We start from the raw sequence: 20,562 nt of genomic DNA, 5'->3' as shown, positions 1-20,562 counted from the left end.
TGAAATCCATAGCACTTGATTCCTGCCATGGTTGAACATGAAATGCTTCCCAGATGTTTGTCTGTTAGTTCTTAAAGCTGAGCTTCTTGGACATTATAAACCCCAACTTTTTGTACCTTAGACTGCGGAAGAATTGCTTGGTCATTGCATTTCTTTTTAGATTACTTGCTAGTCAAAAGGTGGACATTTTTCATAGGTTTATAAGACAGCTTGTTTGCTCACATTGACAATTTCAGTGGTACAATCACTGCTAATGCCTTTTCTTTCTCACTTAAATCCTGATTGAGGAACTGGGTTTAGGCACGTCGCTTAATTTAAGTATACACATAGGAGCCTTTTTGCTTTAATACCCCTAACTAAAACTACATAAATAATAACAGCAAGCTGAAAGGTGTCTCAAGCTTCTTGTTTGCCTTTGATTTCTTACTCACTTCACAAAATAACAAAACGCCTTGCAGTCGTTTGAGTGAAATGGATTCATTTTTCAATTAAAATTGCCTGGTTTTAAGCAAAGTTGGCTTTTTGTTTTTTTAATGAAACATGCATCTTCTGGGGTGAAAATGCCTATGTCTGAGAAATTTGTGTGATTTATTCCTTTTTGCATGTTTGCTCTGGTTTTTCTCACCACCGAAAAATCTGGTGGAAGAAAAATACATGAAACAGCAAAAGCAACTTTTAAAATCAGAATAAAGCCTCAGAAGATCTACATCTCTGTTCACCAAAACTTTTCCTACTCCAAGGTATGAAGTACTAGCTCTTTTATTAATGTTGCTTTCAGTGTAGTTTCTCAATGAGAGCTAAAGCAATCAATCACTCATTCACATCAGTAAAGTGCCCTTCATCTTTACTTTTCACAGTGTGATACTGAGTATTAACCCACGTTAAATGCTAAAACCAAGAGAGCAAGTGTGGGGAGGTTAATAGGCTAAATTAATCTGCGGTGCAATTTGTCTCCTGTTCATTTGTCCCTGTCTTTTCTATATATGTGTATGTGTATAGGACACTTTCATGCACGCTTATGCACCCACCCTCACTCATCAAGTCTGTCCAGATTGCTCAATTGATTAGGAATGGGGCACAAAAGGAGGGTGATGTATTGTCCTATAACTGATAACATGGCAGCATGTAATATTATGCAAAAAAAACATCCAACAATGACAGGAAACCTGTTAAGTTGAGCTTTTAACACACTTATGACCCTAAAACTATACAGGTCTGGTAGCTAGATGTGGGAATGCAGCCGCTGTGATTAATGTTAAAATAAAATAGATAGGGCTGTGATCTTTTACAGTGACGTGCAGAGCCTGTGTGTGTGCCCCTTGCTCAGACCCACATTCAGTAAGCATTTGACATAGAGGGGTTTATGGCTGGGAAATTCCTAAATAAGGAGATAACAGACTTCTTTTGTTTCTGATGCTACTCTTAAATACAGGAGCTAATGTGTACAGGAATATATATAATGAAAAAAATATTTAAGCAGATACATCGGTTGGCTTTTTCGTCTGCACGAAGTTCTTGGGATTCAGTATATTGTTTATTACATTTTATGTCTGTACCTTCCATCCTGTATTCTGCAACAAGCAAATTACAAGAGGAATTTTTCATAGAATCACTGGGTTAGAAAAGACCTTTGAGATCAAGCCCAACTATACCTGTCCACTACTAAGTCATATCCCTAAGCACTTCATCTACCTGTCTTTTAAATACCTCTAGGGATGGAGACTCAACCACCTCCCTGGGAAGCCTTTTTCAGTGCCCAATAACCCTTTTGGTGAAGAAATTTTTCCTGATTGCCAATCTGAACCTCCCCTGGCACAGTTTGAGGCCATTCCCTGTCAACCTATGCTGGAGTTCACATACATATTTTCCAGAAAAGGATTTAGAATTTAGAAACATAATACAATGTCCATGTCTCTGCAAATTTCAGGGCAGGGACCAGTTTCTAACACTCTATTCATGATATATAAAATGTTTTGTGTGGACTACATGTAAGACACAGAAAGCATATTGTATTCCCTGTCACTCCTTGCAAGTTTACTGGCTCCATTAACTCTGACTGCAGGGTCCTAAATGCATCAGCCCTGAGCCTTAGATGGGCATAATGCTTTTGAAACCTCTGGAAAGACGGCTCTGATCCACGCTTCAGAAAAAAAACTACAGTAAATTATTGGAAGAAAGACATTGATAACGCTATATGTAGGTTATATGTTGCTTAGTTGCTTTCTGGTGTTGTTACTGGCACCTCTGGCTATGCTGCTGAGACTGCTACAGGATACATCCCAGTAACCTTTCCGTGACAGATGTTAAGCTGTGGTCCACTCGTTAATGCAGAAATGCAAAAGGCACAACAGAATTAGGAAGCACAGGCAAAGCAATTAGAATAGTCACGGTTTGTTGCCATTTATCTTAGAGCATTAAAAGGCTTATCAGGGCAATGCTGGTGAATGTGAACAGCTCATGGAGGGCAACTGAGGTCCTCAGGCTGGAAAGAGAGGGGACTGCTTGCTTTTTTGCAGGAATGTGGTGCAGGAAGTTGGTCTACTTCAGTGCAACTTAAGTTGCAAGAATAGTTAAAAAGAAGTAAGTAGTTTATCAGCACCTGGAGGGAAAAAAATTACTATCATGATCAATAGGCACCAGGGTTCATAAAAATGAAATTATAGTGAATTAAATTAATTTCTGTCTCTGATAAGCTAAGAAGCTTACTGGGTAATGAGAGAGAGGGAGGTGTAATATAGCTCAGTGCTAGCTAGTTTGTGTAGGATCCAAGGGGCTCTTTTTATTAGGAAATAAAGTGAAACTTGTAAAATTAAAATTTGGGAATAGTATGGGAGGGAGAAGGAAAAATAACTTGAGAGGTGACTAATGACAGTGACATTGTTAAGCTGCTTCCCATGGGGTCCTGTTTTGAGTGCTCTCCGAGCTGTCAGTAATGACTTGACAGATGGAGTCTGAGGCAGTGCTGAACTAATCTGTAGATGATGTGAGGTTAAGAGGGGGTCTTATATACTGTCCTGGAGATAATTCAGTTGAAAAAACACAAACCTGAATTTCTGGTGGTAGGTCAGTGAGCAACTAGCTGCTTGCAAAGACTGGTCAAATTCTGCAGGGGAGGAAACATTCTCTTTAATTTAGTAATAACTGCTTCTTTATTTTTCAATTGCTTATTTTCAAGAAGCAATGCAAAAAAAGAGGTGGAAAATTTTCCTAGGGTTTGCATTGTTGTATATTGCCCTGGTTGCATTTTTGTGAGGAAATATGTGGGGACTGCTATCTCACTATAATTCATACATTTTAATCCAGAACTGCTGAATATTGTAGCTGCTAGCGTATAGTCATATTCATCTCTAGAGATGACACAGCATCTGTGCCAGGTGGATTTGAAATACCTCCCCTTCTCTTCCCACACAACTGCTGACCATCCCCTAAGCTCCCTAAAGAAAAATAGTGCCACATCTCCTGATACTTTCAAGTGACAGGCAAATTGGAAATCTATGATGCTTTTATTATAGAATATTGTGCGGCTTGATACTTGGAAGTAACAGTTCGTTTTTCTCCTGACTCTTACTCTGTTTGGTGATTTACACCTATGCAATGGGGTTTGCTGTGAGCCTTGAATTAGAGCTCTTATTTAGCCGTGTGGTAAATGATTTTTTCAACATGCACAATCAGGTCCTAAAGTAGAAGGGAGGGGGAAAAAAAAAAAAAAAGGAGTCGTGAATGTTAATTTGGAGCCAGAATGAGTAGATTTTGCCTTTATTTCTTCACTGACTGTAACAATGCAGTAAAGATACTTTAGGGCTTGGTGAAACAACCATTCCTCCTAGCTCATCTTGCTGCTTTGTTTACATCTGCAAGAAAATACTTCTAGGTGAGAGGTGCCCGCTGCATTCATTGCTCCCTGAATGTGGAATCAGCCCTATAGGAGTAGGCACAGGGGTGGTTTGGGGGCAGTAAATGATAGCGGCATATTGCAGCACAAGTTTCCGTCCTGTAGATAAGTGTTTACTAACATAACTGCTAAATGAATCACCCTGAATCATCCATTTCTGGAAACATCCTTAACCCTGTTGTAGGATCATCCTGGCTGTGTAGGAGACAACTAAAAGTGATGGGTTACTGCTCAAGAATTGACTTCTCTACAGCCCCTTTGGAGGTGCCCTTCTCCACAGAGCATGAAGGATCTCCATTTGCTTTTCTCTGAAGTTAAGAACCTTGATTAGGTGGAGAAAGGGAACAGGAACCTCAGGGATTAAGTAACCCTTGCTATTCCGTGGCTATGCCTGTGCATAAAGTTTTATACACATGTATTTGTAGTTTGCTGAGGCCTATCATCAACTTCCATAGACATCACTCCTTCACAAAATCCAGCTCTCAGACAGGGAAGAGATTGGTTAAAGCCTTATGGTGTGAATGATTTTTTTATGCATGCTTGATGCATCCTTACATATTTATGTCTCCAACAACAATGGAATATGTGTAAATGCAGAAACTCAAGCTATTTCTGCTTAAGCTACAGATCATACAGCTCAGTGCTCTGCTCTGTGTACTATAACTTTCACCTGTTTGTGTACAAGAAAACTGCAATAAGTGGTAAGCACTTCAGCTGTTGTGCAAAATGCAAGTACATGGTTTGAGTTATGCTGCTCTACCTGGCTTAACTGTAGCCAAACTTACTTGACCACCCAAGCTTCTAAATGCATAAAGCTGCTTCATTGCTAGGCAGTTGCATCTGATGAAGTTTAAGCCAGTATCAGATATTCTTGACCTGTACCTGAAAAACTTATTATTGCTCTTATATTAGGGATCATATGAAAGGAAAATAAGTCATATCTTGTATTATAAACATAAATGTCTTTCTCCTGCTGGAACTAGAAAACAAAGCTCTTTGGGATTATTGAGTGGCATCAGGCATGGCGAGACAGACAGGTCTTTCCTTTGTCAGTCTTCACTGCTGCATTTTGGGTCTGATTACTTTTTGTCGACTTGATCATTCATCTGATGTCTCAGAGAAGCAGCACAAACAGTACTTAAGGTCCTTCCTTCTGTCCCTGCAGAGAAGGGACATCATTGTATCCACAACGTTTCTGTGCTAATTTTAAAACTGGATAAATAAATTAAAGATATGATCGTTCAAAGAACAAACTGTGAGGAGCTGTGCACTGGGGATTGTGGATTCAGTGGACCGTACTTCTCTGGTAAAGAAAACAGCGGCCATAGGAAGCTCTCGGGCAGCAGTGTAGCATCTCGTGTATAATTCAGTGCATTGTCTTTGCAATCTTTGTGCATACAGAAATGCACAGCAAGAGTTGTTATTCTCCCTAAGAGATGCCCTTTTTGTTTTTACTCTTAGAGAGCTTATTTTCAGAGTAGCGCTGTAGACAGACAGGTAAGTCTATTTTAGGTACTCAGTATCTCCACAGAGAGAGTATTATTTCATTTACTATTGTGTGGAACACTTTTTCAGAAGCAAATTTTATTCATCAGAGACACACATTTAATTAAATTCCACACTTCCATGGGGAGAGAAGTATAAAGAAAGATTACGATGATGATGATGATGATAATAATAATAATAAATAATAATAATAGTGACATATCTTTTTACCATTACATATGAAAATAAAATGCTGTGGGGAGTGGAGTTTCAAGGCCTCTTTTTTAATGAAGATCTTAATAGGATTTAATGTAAATTAAATATAATCACTGTCTGATTCCTGAGCATATCTCTGAGGCTGAAGAATATGAAGTTAGTTGTGCTGACGACATAGTGGGAGATGCCAACATCAAGTACCAGCACCTTGGTTAAAGTGCTTTTTGAATTAAGAGGTAGAAAGCAGAACTTCTGGTTTTTTGTGCTCTTGCTCCCAGTTATTTTGCAGCAATTCAATGCAAAGCTTGTGCGAAATGTAGATTTATTACATAAGATATCTAACATAAAATTTGCATTAGAATGCAAATGAAGGAGACTTTGTTTAACTTTAGAGATTGGGAAGGATCAGATTCATGAGCCTAATAAGCCATTTTTCATGGCTTAGTCCTCCTTCCAGTTTGGTCAGAACCTAAATATGAGCTATTGTGATCCCAATCCCCCCCTATAAATAAACAGGGAAAGGGAAAAGGGAAGTGAGAGAGAGGCTTGTGAGTTAGAAACTAAAACTAGAACAGTTTTAATGAAATAATAATAATAAAAAAGAAAATAATGAGAAAATAATGAAATATATACATATACACAAAAATCAATCCCTTGGCTGATGTTTGTACTTCACCACTGAAGCTGCAGAACAGGCATGGCGAAAGGTTCTAAACTGAACTCAGTGCCATATGGGAACTGGATTCATCAACATATGGAGTTGGGATCAGAGGGCAAAAGGACAGACAAGGGCTTTATTAGACACCAGCCATAGAAGAAGAGGGCCTGACGCCCATGATCCCTCAATTTATACCGAGTATAATGCATATGGGATGGAATGCTCTGTTGGTCAGTTTAGGATCAACTGTCCTGTCTGCTTCTCCCTGCAGGTGTGACCCTTTTCCACCTCTTTGACTTACAGCATTCCACCAGCTTGAGGGTAACCTTGGTCTCTATAGGAATGAGTATAATCAATGGCCTTTCTGCATGCCGATGCCCTGTTACTTCCGTGATAATCATAAATTCTAAGCATTATCACTTCTAGACACAAACACTGTCTGAAAGAAAATGAAGTTACGTAGATGAAGCTTAGGTGAAAAGTTAGAAAACTAATCCTGCTTTAACTCAAGCCAGAACACTGTTTTATACTGGGGATGGGGAATTGCTGGTATGTAAATCCCTGGCTCATTCTGTGGACAGATTATTTAATGAAATTTGCAAAATGACTGGACGTGAAGTCCAGTGCCTTATATGGCATTAAGAGGAATTAGTTGTGGAAGTCTCGGTTTTGAAACTGCTGCTTATGGATTTCATGCATTTGGTGGAAAGATTTTCTTGATTGAAGACTGGGTCTCAGGCTTACTGCGTACTCCTCAAGGTAGGCGATGTGACATGATTCAATTCCCTGATCCCTCTCTTGTGATGACAGTGTGGAATACTTGTCTGTGGTAGAGATGACCTCCTTCATCTCAAATTAAAAGTGAAAAAATTAGTCAGCTGGTGCAGTGGGTCCTGGGATCATAAATAAATGAAATGCATTTTGATGAATGAATATGGAAATGGTATCTTAATTTAACTAAGGGTAGCTGAGAATAACTAGTTATTGGATCCAGTCTTGTCTTCGTGTGAGATTATTTCTATTTCATATGTGGTGCCAAAGGAGTCTATGCCTTCTGTGAGCTTGCTCAGTCTTTCAAGTACATCTGAATTTCTGCTTTGCAGCTAAGAGATATTATCTTTGTGGTACACTAAGATTTACTTTTATACCTGGCAGGTATGATGCAGAAAATTAAGTATACTTTTATCCTAGACAGCTTTCTCTCTCTTTCTCTTTTTTCTCTTTTCTCTTACTTATGTGGGAAAAAATTGCCAAATTTTTCTATGGGGGTGAATATTGCAGGTTGTGGTGCATCTGGCCATCTTCCCTGACTAGATGGAAATGACAGTCAGGGGAGTGCTTGCTGAGGGGTCTCAATTTATTGGTTTTAAGGTTCTGTTTCGTAAAGATTGGGGGGTGGGTGGGTGGGGTGGCCTTGTTCCTCAAAGGAGGGGTGGAAAGAGTTGACCTATGTCTTGAAAGGGTTGAACTCCATCAGTACTAACAGAAATGTATGAAGGAGATGAAGAGCCAGGACAGGCCATGGGTCTTCAGGACAGAGGAATCATACTCATCTCAACATATTTTAGTCAAAGAATTTCCATTCCCTCCACAAGACACCACCCTGAAAATGTGAGTTTTTTCAATACAATCATAGCTCAAATGCATCTTCTAAGGGAGAAAAAAAGACAATTTTCTCTAGACCCTCCTTGAGTCTTCCCAGAGTTTTTTACTGAAGCATTATGGAAACCCACCCCTTTCTGACTAAAAAGATATTAAGTGCTCTCTGGGGAAGCTTAGAGGCTGAAAATGCCCTCTTGACATTTTAAAGTTTGAGAACTACTGGATTGAGCTAATAAATATCTTTGTGTAGCATTTATGTCTCTTCCCCCTACTTTGTTTGGTCCTGAACACTGAAGCAAGCAACCAGAGCTCACAAGAAGTAATGGCACTGGAATTTAGGGTGTAAAGGAGAGGGACAACCATGACTGCAGAGTGGACTGTTTTGACTCCCTGACTTCTTTTATAAGTAAGTGCTCATGAAGCATCACTGCACCTTCACGTTCACAGTGCTTTTCTGGAGATACTATGTCATTAGCAGGTAGATGATCACAGTAAGTAAATTTGTCCTGCACAATTTCTGTCTCTTCAAATTCCTTTTCTAGTACGAACTTATGCTGGCCAACCATCAGGTAGCTCCCAAGTCACATCTCTTTTTTTCTATGCAGCCCTTCTTTCAACAATTTTAGTTGCAATATCAACCATCTGTGTTGACCTCATTACTTGCTTACCCCTTATTTTCACCTTATCTTCCCCCATTGACTTTGCAGGTCTACAGCTGTTATATTTGTGCTGATGACAGGCGGAACATTTGAGGCAGCTCTTTACTACTATTTCTTACAGCCTTCTAGCTGTCGTTGCTGGTGAAGGCCCTGGACTTGCGCAGTCCTACTGTGGCTCCATGTGCTGTGTGTTGTGTTGTCTCAATTACTCTGCAGCTTGAAAAAGTTCTGTAAGCATCTCATTATGCCGTTAATTTCAATAGCAATTCCCATCATCTCTTCTATTCTGCAGGCATGCAACCCAGCAGGAGACTAATAAAACCATCACGACTAGCACCAAAGCCATCAAGCAGCTGTCTGAGGTTGTCAGAGGCTCATCCAGGGTACGTGTCATTGAGGATGCTGTTGGGGAAAAGTACTGGGGTTTATGGAGGGAGGAATAATGAAAAAAAAAGTGGTAGTGGGTGCTTCAAAGCTATTGAGCTCCACGTCTTGCTATAACTTCCTTTCCCGTTACAAGCATAGCTTGTACTTATGAATTTCCAATCGGAAAAGAGCTGCAGAAGCCACTTCTTCCCATAAAACTGGATCATGTGGAATTAGAAATCTGGAACTCTGCAACAAAGACTGCACTAGCTCACACTTGTCTCAGGTTCTCACTCAGTTTGTGTGACAGTACTACAAGAATCACCTGGCTCCACATGAGTTTGTCATTTGTTAAAGCCTCGGTTGTGCAGTTGGAGCACTTGGGGCAGGTAAATTTGGAAGTGTATTGAAATGTCTGCAAAGGGCAAAGCAGTGGAATATGTCTGGATATGACATTCATTCAGTGCTGAATGCTAGTACGAAGGCAGCAGTGAGGATAGATAACTCCAGACTATGGCTAGATCAGAGCAGGACTTTGAATTACAATTTGTCCCACAGCAACCCCATCTGTGTATGGACAGACTGGTCTTCTGTCATCAATAGGTTTGACTCACATGAACAGCATTGTCACAGGGGTATGAATGATACCCTTCCCCATTGGTTCCCAGTGTCACGATTAGACAGACAGAAAGTTTATGACTTTTCCCCTAAAAAGCTTTATATCCCATGTATTCATGCTGACTTTGGCTTTTGGTATACATCTTGGGGAAGAACAAAAACTTACTGTGAGGAGCAAACTCCAGCTGGTGTGAGAGTCCAGAAGAATTTTCACCCATGTAACAGATGAATCAGCACAGAAATGAGAATAAGGACATCTCTTTTCTAATTGATTCTTCCTAGCAGTTTTCTGTTATGTTCTTACTTCCAGCATCCATATAGTTTCTGGGTCAGGAACTTACCTGGACTGATGTTTTACCTTCACTCACTTCCTGTAATTTTCCAAAGTCCTGTGTTACTTCAACTCTATTCTCACTGTCCTTCCACCTGGAAAGTTGTGTTAGTTTTGGGTTTGTTTTTTTTCCACCTAGAAAGTGCTCCAAACACACAAACCATCTCTATCCAAATGTTTTTTACAGCCTGGATTTATGTCACTTGTGAACAGGCATCTGAGATAAGGGTATAAGAGCTGAATCACCTTTGTAATTGGTGGAGAACTGTGTGCAATTCAAACTACCTGAAAATATGAATGGGTGATGATCTACTGCTGAGGATGTGGAGGGAAGCCTGGAATGACTGTTCTGCATATGCAGACATCAACTTTATGCAGGCATAAACCTTAATAATTTGATCTGTGATAACGTTGCTTTGATCAGTGGTGAACTACAATGACTATTTTCATTTTTCCTTTTTTGTTCCATGCTCTGAAAATATTTACATCAATGTTTGATGAAACCAAAGTTACTTAAATGGAGATATGGGGATCTGGTTTATTTTGTGCTGATCTCCTTGCTCCCTTTTGTGATATACATTGGGTCCAAAGGGAAATCAGGCAAAGTCACATTAAACCCAATTATAGTGCCACATAAGAATGTCATTATTTGCTCTTGAAGCCCATGTACTGTCAACTGGGAACTCTCAGCAGAACAGCTTTTACTATCATGGGGAGAAAAATTGCTGAGTTAAAGGGAGAATATTTAAGGGCTGTAGAAAATAGACACACAAACAATTATGGTAATATGAGGAAGAAACTTGCCACTCTCTATTGGCATCACATAATAGGTTTTTATGTTCCCTGGTCAATTAATTTAACAGATTTTATTTTTTTAACTCTTCTTTTCTAACAGTGTGCAGTTTAAGTAATTAAAGCTACATATTTTTATATAAAGCCTGTAGCCCTCCTCCTTTATATAGAATAAATAGTTCTGGTGGGTATTGTTTGCTGGTTGGTAAGTCCCTTTTGGGAGACTGAGGAGCATTGCAAACCTTCCTCCCATAAAATTTCCCACAGCATGAAAAGCCTTCCATTAATTTAGACCTTTATAGTCAGTCCTTTCCAATCCATTATTCTGTGTATTGCTTTGCATGCACATACGGACACAGTTGTTGGGTTTTTTTCTTTCTTCCTTATTTTCCAGCAGTAATGCACCGCCAAGAAGGTGCACTGGGGGAGTTTTTCTGACTTCCCTTGAATCTCCAGATGCTGCTGGAGCTATTGGAATTAGGATGCCCAACTGAGCAAACATATTATTGCAGGAGCAAAGATACTAATGTAAGTGGATCAGCGTGATACAGGGCAGGAGCCTGATGTAAAATAGCATATGGTTATTTTAGGGCTTCCTTTCAAACTAACCTCAAAGGACTTAAAGTGAGATGCCTACCTCGAATTCCAGGTTTTTGTAGGATGAGTGCTGGACCATTAGATCAACTCTCCGGGGTGGCAATGTTATCTTACTTTGCATATGTAACAAACATAAGGTTTATAGACCTTTAACTCTGCAGTGGGAATAACGATACTTGCTCTGTTCTAAAATTGGTGTTAAATCTTTGGATGAAGAACAGTAAGACTAGGATATTCTTATTTGTGTCCTTGATAAAAATTACTTCTGTGTTCTTAACCACTTCTGTGTTCTTAACTCTGTTCTAAAATTGATGTTAAATCTTTGGATGAAGAACAGTGAGACTAGGATATTCTTATTTGTGTCCTTGATAAAAATTACTTTTGTGTTCTTAACCACTTGTCTGAAAAAGGTGAAATTACTGTAAAACGAACATTTCTACTTAGAAGCTTAAGTGTAGATTTGGTGTTGTTTACTGTATGTTTTTTAAGGTGATGTCCCACATCCTTGCAGCTCTCTTCACTCTGTAAAGCCTGGACATGTAAGCTCCTGCATACTTGAAGTCTGAGGTCCAGGGTGTGGAAAGTTCCAGAAGAGTTAGGGATTAGCCTGACACACTTTGCTGTTTGGGTTTGGTCACTCTGAGCACAGCCATTCTGCGGCATGTTGGATAGTCATATTAGGCTGAACTAGGGTCTCCCTTCTGAGAACGCTTTTGTTTAAAATATAGATCAGTATCTTGCTGGGGCAAGTTCCAGAAAGAAAGGCAGTGACGTTTGAGTACATGGTTTGTAAAGCACGGAGAAAAACTGGTTTCTGAAAATGAGGCCCTAGGCCAGGCAAAAGGAATGCTATTGTGGCTAATGAACCTCTCAAATCCAGTAAATCACCCATTGCCATGAAGTGAGTTGATAAACTCCATCATGGAGTATCACCCAAATAAAGAACTTTTTATAGGGGAATCCCTTGGAAATTATCATTTCCAGTAGATAATCTGAAGCTGCATTTTAGTAAGTAGAAGCAGGATATCATGCTACAACCATTCTGTTCTTTTGATGGCAGTAAGGTATGGATTTGATTATGTTTCACAACCTTTAAGAACTGGTATTGGAGTGAGACCCCCTTCATGCAGTCAGCAGGACAGTAAAATACCCGACAATACATCCCTGCCACAGAATGTGTCTGGCTCAGATAGCAGACCATGCATTAATTGTGACCTGAGTACTATCTTCAATATGCAAGGTGACATTTTTCTAATTGCTTTGGCCTGAAAGATCAAGGCATCTTGTGCTCCCTCCCTAAAATAAAACCTGGTGGCATCCTGGCAGCCCCAGTGGAATTGAATTTTTAGAATACTATCTGTGCCCGCGTTGTTTACTTGGTGTCTCCCACCACCAGGACTGTTCCTGTGGTCACAGACAGAGTCTGCCATTTGATTTCTCTTTGCAGATCTGCTAACCATGCCTCTGTTTTTCCAAAACAGCAAGAACGACTTCAGCTGGACAGGCTGAAGAACCAGCTGTCTGATGCCATCCAGCGATATGGAGCTGTGCAGAAGGTGAGGATCTCTCCTGCTCTCATTCTTCCCTGTGTGAATTTGGGAACATGTTACGTGGCAACAAGCGTCTCTCCCAGGAGCGTGGAACATTGCCACGGAGCTGCTTGCATATTGTTTCCTCTCTCTTTCTTACTTACATTAGTCAAGCTGTGTTATCATTACACTGGAATATACACATGCATGCGACTGCAAAACAATTCAGCAGCAGTGGAAAAGAACAAAAAGTGCACTTTGCCAGTTGTGTATCTGATAGGATCTTCAGTGATTTTCCTGGCTTACCCATGACATTATTTTTGGTGTGCCTCCCCTTTCAGGGGACAAAGAGAAGTGATTACACAGTGCCCCTTTCACCTTTTCTGCTTAAAGAAAATGTGTGGGTAATATTGCTAATTTAAATGTTAACCCACCTTATGGCTCTGCTGTGTTACTTGGCTTTGACAGAAGGTTTTCAAATATGTGTTGTGGTTTGGACCTGTCATCAAGATCAAGCTGTTTAATAAAACAAACAAAACCTGAACTGCAGCTCTTTCATTTGCTTCTTGCTCTCCCACTTTACCCTGGGGAGACTCTACTGATGAGACGATTTGCTTTGCTTTTAAACACTGTGGTGATGTTTTGAATTTACCATCCTGGAACTGTTCTCTTGCCTGCAGTAACAATTCTGAATATATACCTGGATTAATTGAATCCTACACAAATACAACCTGGACAAACTGAGGTTGCTTTCTTATACTACTTCAGTGAGTTTGACCCATGTCTGCAACGCATGGGAAGAATATATTGTAATTATACAGGTGTAATGCAATTTGGCAGGCAGCATGCACTTAATAATGTATCTCTATTAGAAACACTGTGCACTGATTGATTTCACAACAGTTGCTGTCTGTGGTTTAAAAAGAAAGGAATAAATAAAAGGACATAAAATTGCACTTCAGCAGCATGTATTTTATGTAACAGCTTCGCATTATCGCTAGCACCATCTCGTATTTTTAATTATTGCTCTGTCCTATTCAAAACCCTCAGTGTGGGGGTTTTATGAAATTACTTTATCCCATTAAAAGAGAAGTTGGAAGGCTTCAGGTAGAGGGGTCCACCCCCATATATATACATCTTTTTTTGCTTTTTTTTTTTTTAAATGTTCAACAGTGCATTCCTTCTGAACTATACATGGAGGGTTTTGTTTAAAAAAAAAAAACAACCTGTCATCAATTCAGAAGTGCCAAAATTAGCCACTGCAGTTTGTGAATGCCCGGTTGCGTCAGGAAACCAATCTGAGTGGTAAATTGCTACTTATCCACGTCCTAGCTGTCATTCCTTAAATGTATGTTTCAGTTTTGATAACCTTGTCATTCTGGAAGCTTTGAAGACTTTTAATTCCTGCAAGACCAAACTTTTCAATGCAGTTATACTCCCTTTCTTTTTCCAAGCAATAAGAGTACTACCTATGTCCTTTTCTTTAAAGAGCAGAAGAAATGGCTTCATACAATTCCTTCCCGAAATATTTGGACTTTGTTTTCTCAGACATTTTCCTTCTTTTTTCTCCCTTTTTTACAGAAAATAGCAGAGAAATCCAAAGCTTTGCTTCCTACTGGGCAGAGAAGTATCAAACAGGTAAGTTAATGTGTGTATCTGTGTTTGACAGTAAGTACATTCCTAAAAAAGGGCTGTTTTCTAACCCCACTAATGATGCTGAAAAGCCTGGCGCTCCCCTACTGCCTACACTGAAGCCAGTGAGGTGGATTCTAATTAGAGATGCACAACATCTTGGGAGGTGGAAGATACAGGACCTAGGAAAAAAAGACATATGTGAAACTTGTTTAATTATTCTCTGCTTTTCTGTTCTCACAGGGCTGTTTTTTCCATTTTTTATTAGAGTTTTTGTTATATCAAAGAGCAGTCCTGTACTCCTTTCCATGGGAGCTGGGCAGGGTAAGGGAAATCACACTCCCAAGTGCTATTTTATAGAAGGGAGTGAGAGGAGTTTTAATCAAACCTCTATCCTCAGTTTTTAGAGGGATTATGTATTCTTTGTTCTACAGCTACATTGCACTGCAGTTAACTATTATATACATACACAAATAGAGCTTTTTTTTCTCTTTTTGCCCATATTAGGAACTTTGTCAATGAATAAATACTATATGTAATTGGAATATATACATTAAGAGTTTCGTGCATATATTTAGTTTCATATGAAGATACATGTGGGTGTACCTATAAAATATAATTAAATGTATGTGTGCCTGTGCACATATGTAATTTGATTAAGAGTGTAAAGGTAGGTAAACATGTATAAATGCGTGTATATATATGTGTAGTCTTTCAGCAACAGTAATGCAAAAAACTGTATATGTAAATAGTAATGCAAAATGCTATATATGTGATATGTGTGTGTGTGTAGGAAACCTCCACAGATCTCAATGTCAGCTTTGATGCCAGGAGACCACTTAACTGCAGTATGAGTCCAGCAGATATTAGGCTGGCCTTTCAAGTACTGTTTTTAGGAATCTGCAACTGATATCATGCTGCCAAGAAGCAGAACCCTAGGCCTCAATTCAGTGATTATTTCTGATATTTTTGATACTCCTATCTTTTCTTTTAAGGGAAAATTAGCATATTTTCTACTTTCCTAATGAATCTTCATTCTCTGTCTTGTTGTGACACTCATTTTTCTAGATCCTCCATAGCGTATATGTAAGAAATACTTGTTCTTTGTAACATTAATTCTTCTTGATAAAGCAGGGTGGAATGGTGACACCAAAGATCCTACCATTACAGCAAATCAGCGGACCAGAGCTCTAACATTAGGTAGTTTTCAAAAAATTAGATTCTGTATTAGACCTTCTTGTCCTTTAGTTGGATTTAAGTGGTAGTGCCAGTGAAACTAAAGCTTTGTATGCCAAAGGACTAATGTAGTCCTTTACCCTTATTCAAAATTCCACTGCCACTTTTGGAGTGATTGTCCACAGATGTTGCTTTTCAGTTATGCATTTAGAGAAAAGACATGGCTTATTTTTGTGCACCAACTGATGATCTGTTTTGAACATGGCTATTGTGCATTGTCACAAATAACATGTTCTTGAATGGTGATAGAATACACTGAATGTCTGACATTTATTGATTTTGATGATTGAGCTCATAGACAGGGAATTTATTTTGTTCCAATTATCTGTGGTTTGTTTTCATGTCACCTGTGTTATATCAGTCATGCTTTTAACCAACTTTGTTAGATTACTGTCAGTGGAGTTCATTGCAGAGGTGGGAACGTCTCTGGTTTTGATGAACTACTACATGGCTGCAGGGCCATGGCTGTTCCACATGATGAGGGACATTGCTGGTCATTAACCAATGTTAACAGTATGAAGAGGGCTAATTATTGCATAGCTGCTGTGCATCCCTGTACCTGAAGTGAACCTGGATGCAATCAACTTTTTTGGTATATTGAAAATGGTTGATGACTCCAAAAACTATCTTCTCTGGAAGGGAGCAGAATTTTAATAGGGGAGAACCCCAAGCTGTCAGATAAAAGTACTCGGATCTTGGAGGCGAGTGATAATGGCATTGAAGGTAAAGGCAGGCTGGAGGAAGAGCAGGACAGAAATAAACCCCTCTGCTTTAAAACAAGTAAGAATCCAACCATTATGAGGCTGTAGCAGCAACAATTCGGTGTGGGTCAGCCAGCATCAGCAGAAATTGTGTTAAGCTGAATCAGCTGCAGATTGTTTCTCCTTGTAGCTGTCACTTGCAAGTGAAAGCTGGTGGCTGGCTTTGGTGCATTATGAAAAGAAGGGGGTTGTATTACGTCCTTGGTGAGATGCATCTGACTCAGAAATAGGCTTGATCACACCCAAGACCAGATACGTTTTGTGCCATGACACTTACTTGAGCTGGGAACACATGAGGTTTCGTTCAAACTGTTTTAAAAGGATAAAAGTTAATTCATTTCTCTCTCAGCTTTCCTGTATGTTTGCAGCTTCACATTTCTTCTCCTTCATTCAAATACAAAAGGAGAAATGAAATGTATAAAATCTACTGAAGGCAGTGCTGAGATGTGATTGTTTTTTACTCATTATTATTTTTCCAGCTTCGGATTCATCAGGACATGCAATATTATAGTTCCCACAGTAACCGTAACCTGACCACTATGTGCATATACTAAGGCATTAAAGTTAACACAGTAATGCAAAATACAAGATATGTTCAGAGGAGCTGATTTATGGGCCCTGTGAGACTGCATAGTGAACTTCTTCACTTGGTGCAGTTCCAGTCCCAAGTCAAATGCTGCTTGCCTACAGGGCTTTGTTTTATTTTATTTATGCTTTAATTTATAACAGCAAATTGCAAGAGCTTTGAAGAATGCTAGTTTTTCTATGTACTTGTCCCTATAGTTCGTGTCCTCCATTGATGGGTAGGAAAGGTAAGATGTTTGGTAACACAAACTCTCAGTTCCTTTAGGGAGTAATTGATTCCCTAGACCCACGTAACAGATAAAAATTGGAAAGTAAAGCTTCAGGAAAATTATTCTGCCCGTCGTGGTTTGCTGTAAGTACTGTTTAATTGAGTTTATTTATTTATAAAAGCAAAATGAAGGCATTGATCCAAAATTCCTTGGAGCCTGAAGTTATATAAATTCTTAATGAAATATGTGTTTGTAGGAATGTATTTGTGTATAGACAAATCGATGTAGTTCTATAGGTGTGTTACTGCATATATTGAAAGACACAAATTTTTACTATGTTAAATTATCATTGCTGAACATGAGTTGTGGCAACTATTTGATAAAGCCCTTTCCCTTGGATTTGTGAAAGCAATTTGAAGTATTCAGCCAGTGGCCAAAATGAGACCTCAGAAGTATCATTAAGGGAGTTCGCAGGGGAATCCTGGAAAGCAGATTTCCATTTATGAGAAATGCTGTTGCAGCATACAGCAGAGACAGTAATGTAGTTGGTGACATGGTTTCCTCAGTTTCCTGCTTATGTATGGGGCAAAAATCCTCCAGATTCCACCTTCTGCCCCAGCACAGACACATCTGGGTGCAAAGCAGATGTTCCTACTTCCAGGTAGTGTCCACTGTAGAAGAGAGAGCATCTCAGGTGTGCATCATAGCAGTGACCTAGAGCCTGGGACAGTGTGGTTGGTGGTCGGGGGGATTGGACAGCTGAGTAGACCTGTCCTCTTGGGCTAAGTTCATCCCATATTGCAACAGTTGGGTATAATAAAATGGTGATATTCTAAATGCACCGAATAGATTAACCATAATTTTAAAGTAATAAATGATAGTCTGCAGAACATCCACAAAATAGCCAATGATCCCTCTGAGCAGAGGAGATTAAAAGAATCCTTCTTCTAAATTCTTTTTAATTATTGTTCATCTATTCATAGAGTCACAGAATTGTTAAAGTTGGAAAAGACCTCTAAGATCATCAGATCCAACCATCAACACAACACCAATATGCCTATTAAACCATGTCCCAAAATGCCACATCTACACATTTTTTTAAAAACCTCCAGGGATGGTGACTCCACAACTGCCCCAGGCAGCCTGTTCCAATTCTTGACCACCCTTTCAGTAAGGAAATCTTTCCTAGTATTCAATCTAAACCTCTCCTAGCTCAGTTAGAGGCCATTTCTTCTTGTCCTATCACTTGCTAATTGGGAGAAGAGACTGACACTCATCTTGTTACAACCTTCTTTCAGGTAGTGGTAGAGAGTGGTTGAGAACCTTAAAATTGCTTTTTACTTGGGAGAAGCACATCACCTGATTCCCATGGAAAGAAGAATTGGTCCCAGGACTGAACAAGTTTGAGTGATAAACCCAACAACAGACTGGGCCGATAAACTGAGAGCTCCTGAGGATCTGTCCCTGGCAGTGACTAGCAGGGACAGCACAGTTTGTGCATCCTTATTACATTTGTGAGATGCCTTCAGGCTACCTCTGTCTTTCCTGGGTCCTCACTGACAACACTTAGCCATTTACCTACTCAACTAATGAGAAGGAAAGTGGGCTTTCTCAGCATGTAGACTTTGTGGGTGGTTCCCCAGAAGGAGTGTGGGAAGGGGAAGCACAGCTTTCTTTTAGCTGAGGAAGGAGTTTAAACTAAAAGTACACCAAAAATTTCAACAGTCTTTTTTTTTTTTTTTAACAAGAGGAAACTTTTCTGGGAATTTTTAGAAATTAAAATTACAGTAATTGTCATAGAGTAATGCCACTCCTCTTCATTTCCTGCTGCTCACGGGGAGAGGGAAGCATAATTACTGCTCTGGAACATGGCAGTTGCCAAAAGAGATGCCTTTGTTACTTATTCTGTAAGCCTACTTGACCCTTCTTTCAAAGGCCAGTAAATTATGTTTCTAAGGAGCAAAAAAAGGGTAATAAACCTCTATTTGCATATACAACCTTTTTTCTCCTGACTACATCAATATATTTGTGCTTTAAATGGACTTCCTTCTTACAGGAAGCATCATTTCTCTCTTTCTTCCTGTGTTTATGAAGTTGTTCTTTTTATATGATTAGAGTAAAATTCTCATTTTGGGGCAGCAAGATCCAATCCTTGTCTTTATGGGAGAATAATTTTTTGGCAATAATATCTGCATAAACTGCATATATATGTGTGTGTAATGACTGTAGTTACTTGGGATTCTGTTTTTACAGGGTCCTTATCATGGTAGATGCTGTATAAGCACAGCTATTAGATTGTGCCACCCTGAGGATCTAGCAGGCTAAGCAAATGCCAACAGGCTATTTTGAACTATAATTAACGATGAGTTTTAATGCAGTAGGTACTCTTCATGCTGGAATTCCAAAGCTCAGTTTCAAACTGGCATCAACATTTGCAAAAGGTTGTGGAGTTTAGTTTTCTGTAATGAATATTTGAATTTCTCACAATGAAAATATAGCTTTTTCCCCACCAAATGGAGCTTTTTTATTTATACACTTATCTTATTGACACTAACATCTTATCTTAGAAGTCATTCTGGTTCCTAATGTTCCAGTCTGGATGGTATATCTTAGGAAATCAAGCCTTAGCTTTGGCGATAATGTATCCTGCATGTGCAGTAGTAATTGCTATGTCTTTTCAAGGTCATTTGGTATGCAGCTACTTCTATAAAAGGTGTTATTTCAATAATGTCAACTTTGTTTTAAATGACTGTGCATCCATTAAAAGCCATATTCTAATCAACCCACTCTTCTGTTGTTAGGGCTGTCAATATGGAGCATTTAAATCATGCGGCTATTTTTTCTTGATTTTATTTAAGTGTGGGCTTTTGTTTGTTTTGTGTTTTTTCTTTTTTTTCTAAGTCAGTCATTAAAGCAATCTTTCTAAGACATTTTTTTTTTTTCCTGCCTGTTTGGGGGTAAGAAAATAAATTGTGATACAGGGATTTCATAAGTGGATGGAAGTAAATTCAACCTTGATTTTCTTTATTTGCTCCTTCTGTTCCCTAAGGAGGTGAAATTTATTCTGAATGGCCCAAAGTACTGTTGTTGTGGTGCTTCCAGTGGGGTTAGGAGGGGAAGGTCTTTTCTGCTCATGCCCATGATCTTGCAAAAAAATCCCAGTGGGCTTTTTAGACATATATAAGTAATTTGCAAGGACTGGAGAAGTGAGCTTCAATAACATATAGCCTCTTATTCTACAAAAGGAGAAAAATAAGGAAAGACTAAATCTATGTAAAGACCAATTCTGTATAACCAGGTTTAAAGGGAACTTGTTATTTCCTAAGTTGTCCAAACAACTTAGCATCACGGGTTTTCCTTAGCAATCCCCCATCAAGCGTTTGTCATGGGATAA

General features: G+C 39.2%; 1 protein-coding gene across 7 annotated transcripts in view; it reads left to right on the top strand.

Moving 5' to 3' along the window:
* TSNARE1 (t-SNARE domain containing 1) overlaps positions 1 to 20,562 on the top strand; it is a 519,305-nt gene that overhangs the window by 222,360 nt on the left and 276,383 nt on the right. For all 7 annotated transcript variants that reach the window (XM_069854776.1, XM_069854772.1, XM_069854771.1 and 4 more), the window contains 3 exons: positions 8,805 to 8,895; positions 12,698 to 12,772; positions 14,327 to 14,383. In XM_069854776.1, coding sequence (XP_069710877.1) covers positions 8,805 to 8,895; positions 12,698 to 12,772; positions 14,327 to 14,383 — 223 coding nt within the window. The remainder of the gene's footprint in view (positions 1 to 8,804; positions 8,896 to 12,697; positions 12,773 to 14,326; positions 14,384 to 20,562) is intronic.

The sequence above is a fragment of the Phaenicophaeus curvirostris genome, chromosome 3, assembly GCF_032191515.1.
Source record: "Phaenicophaeus curvirostris isolate KB17595 chromosome 3, BPBGC_Pcur_1.0, whole genome shotgun sequence".
NCBI lineage: Eukaryota > Metazoa > Chordata > Aves > Cuculiformes > Cuculidae > Phaenicophaeus > Phaenicophaeus curvirostris.
This window is presented reverse-complemented; position numbering and strand designations above follow the sequence as displayed.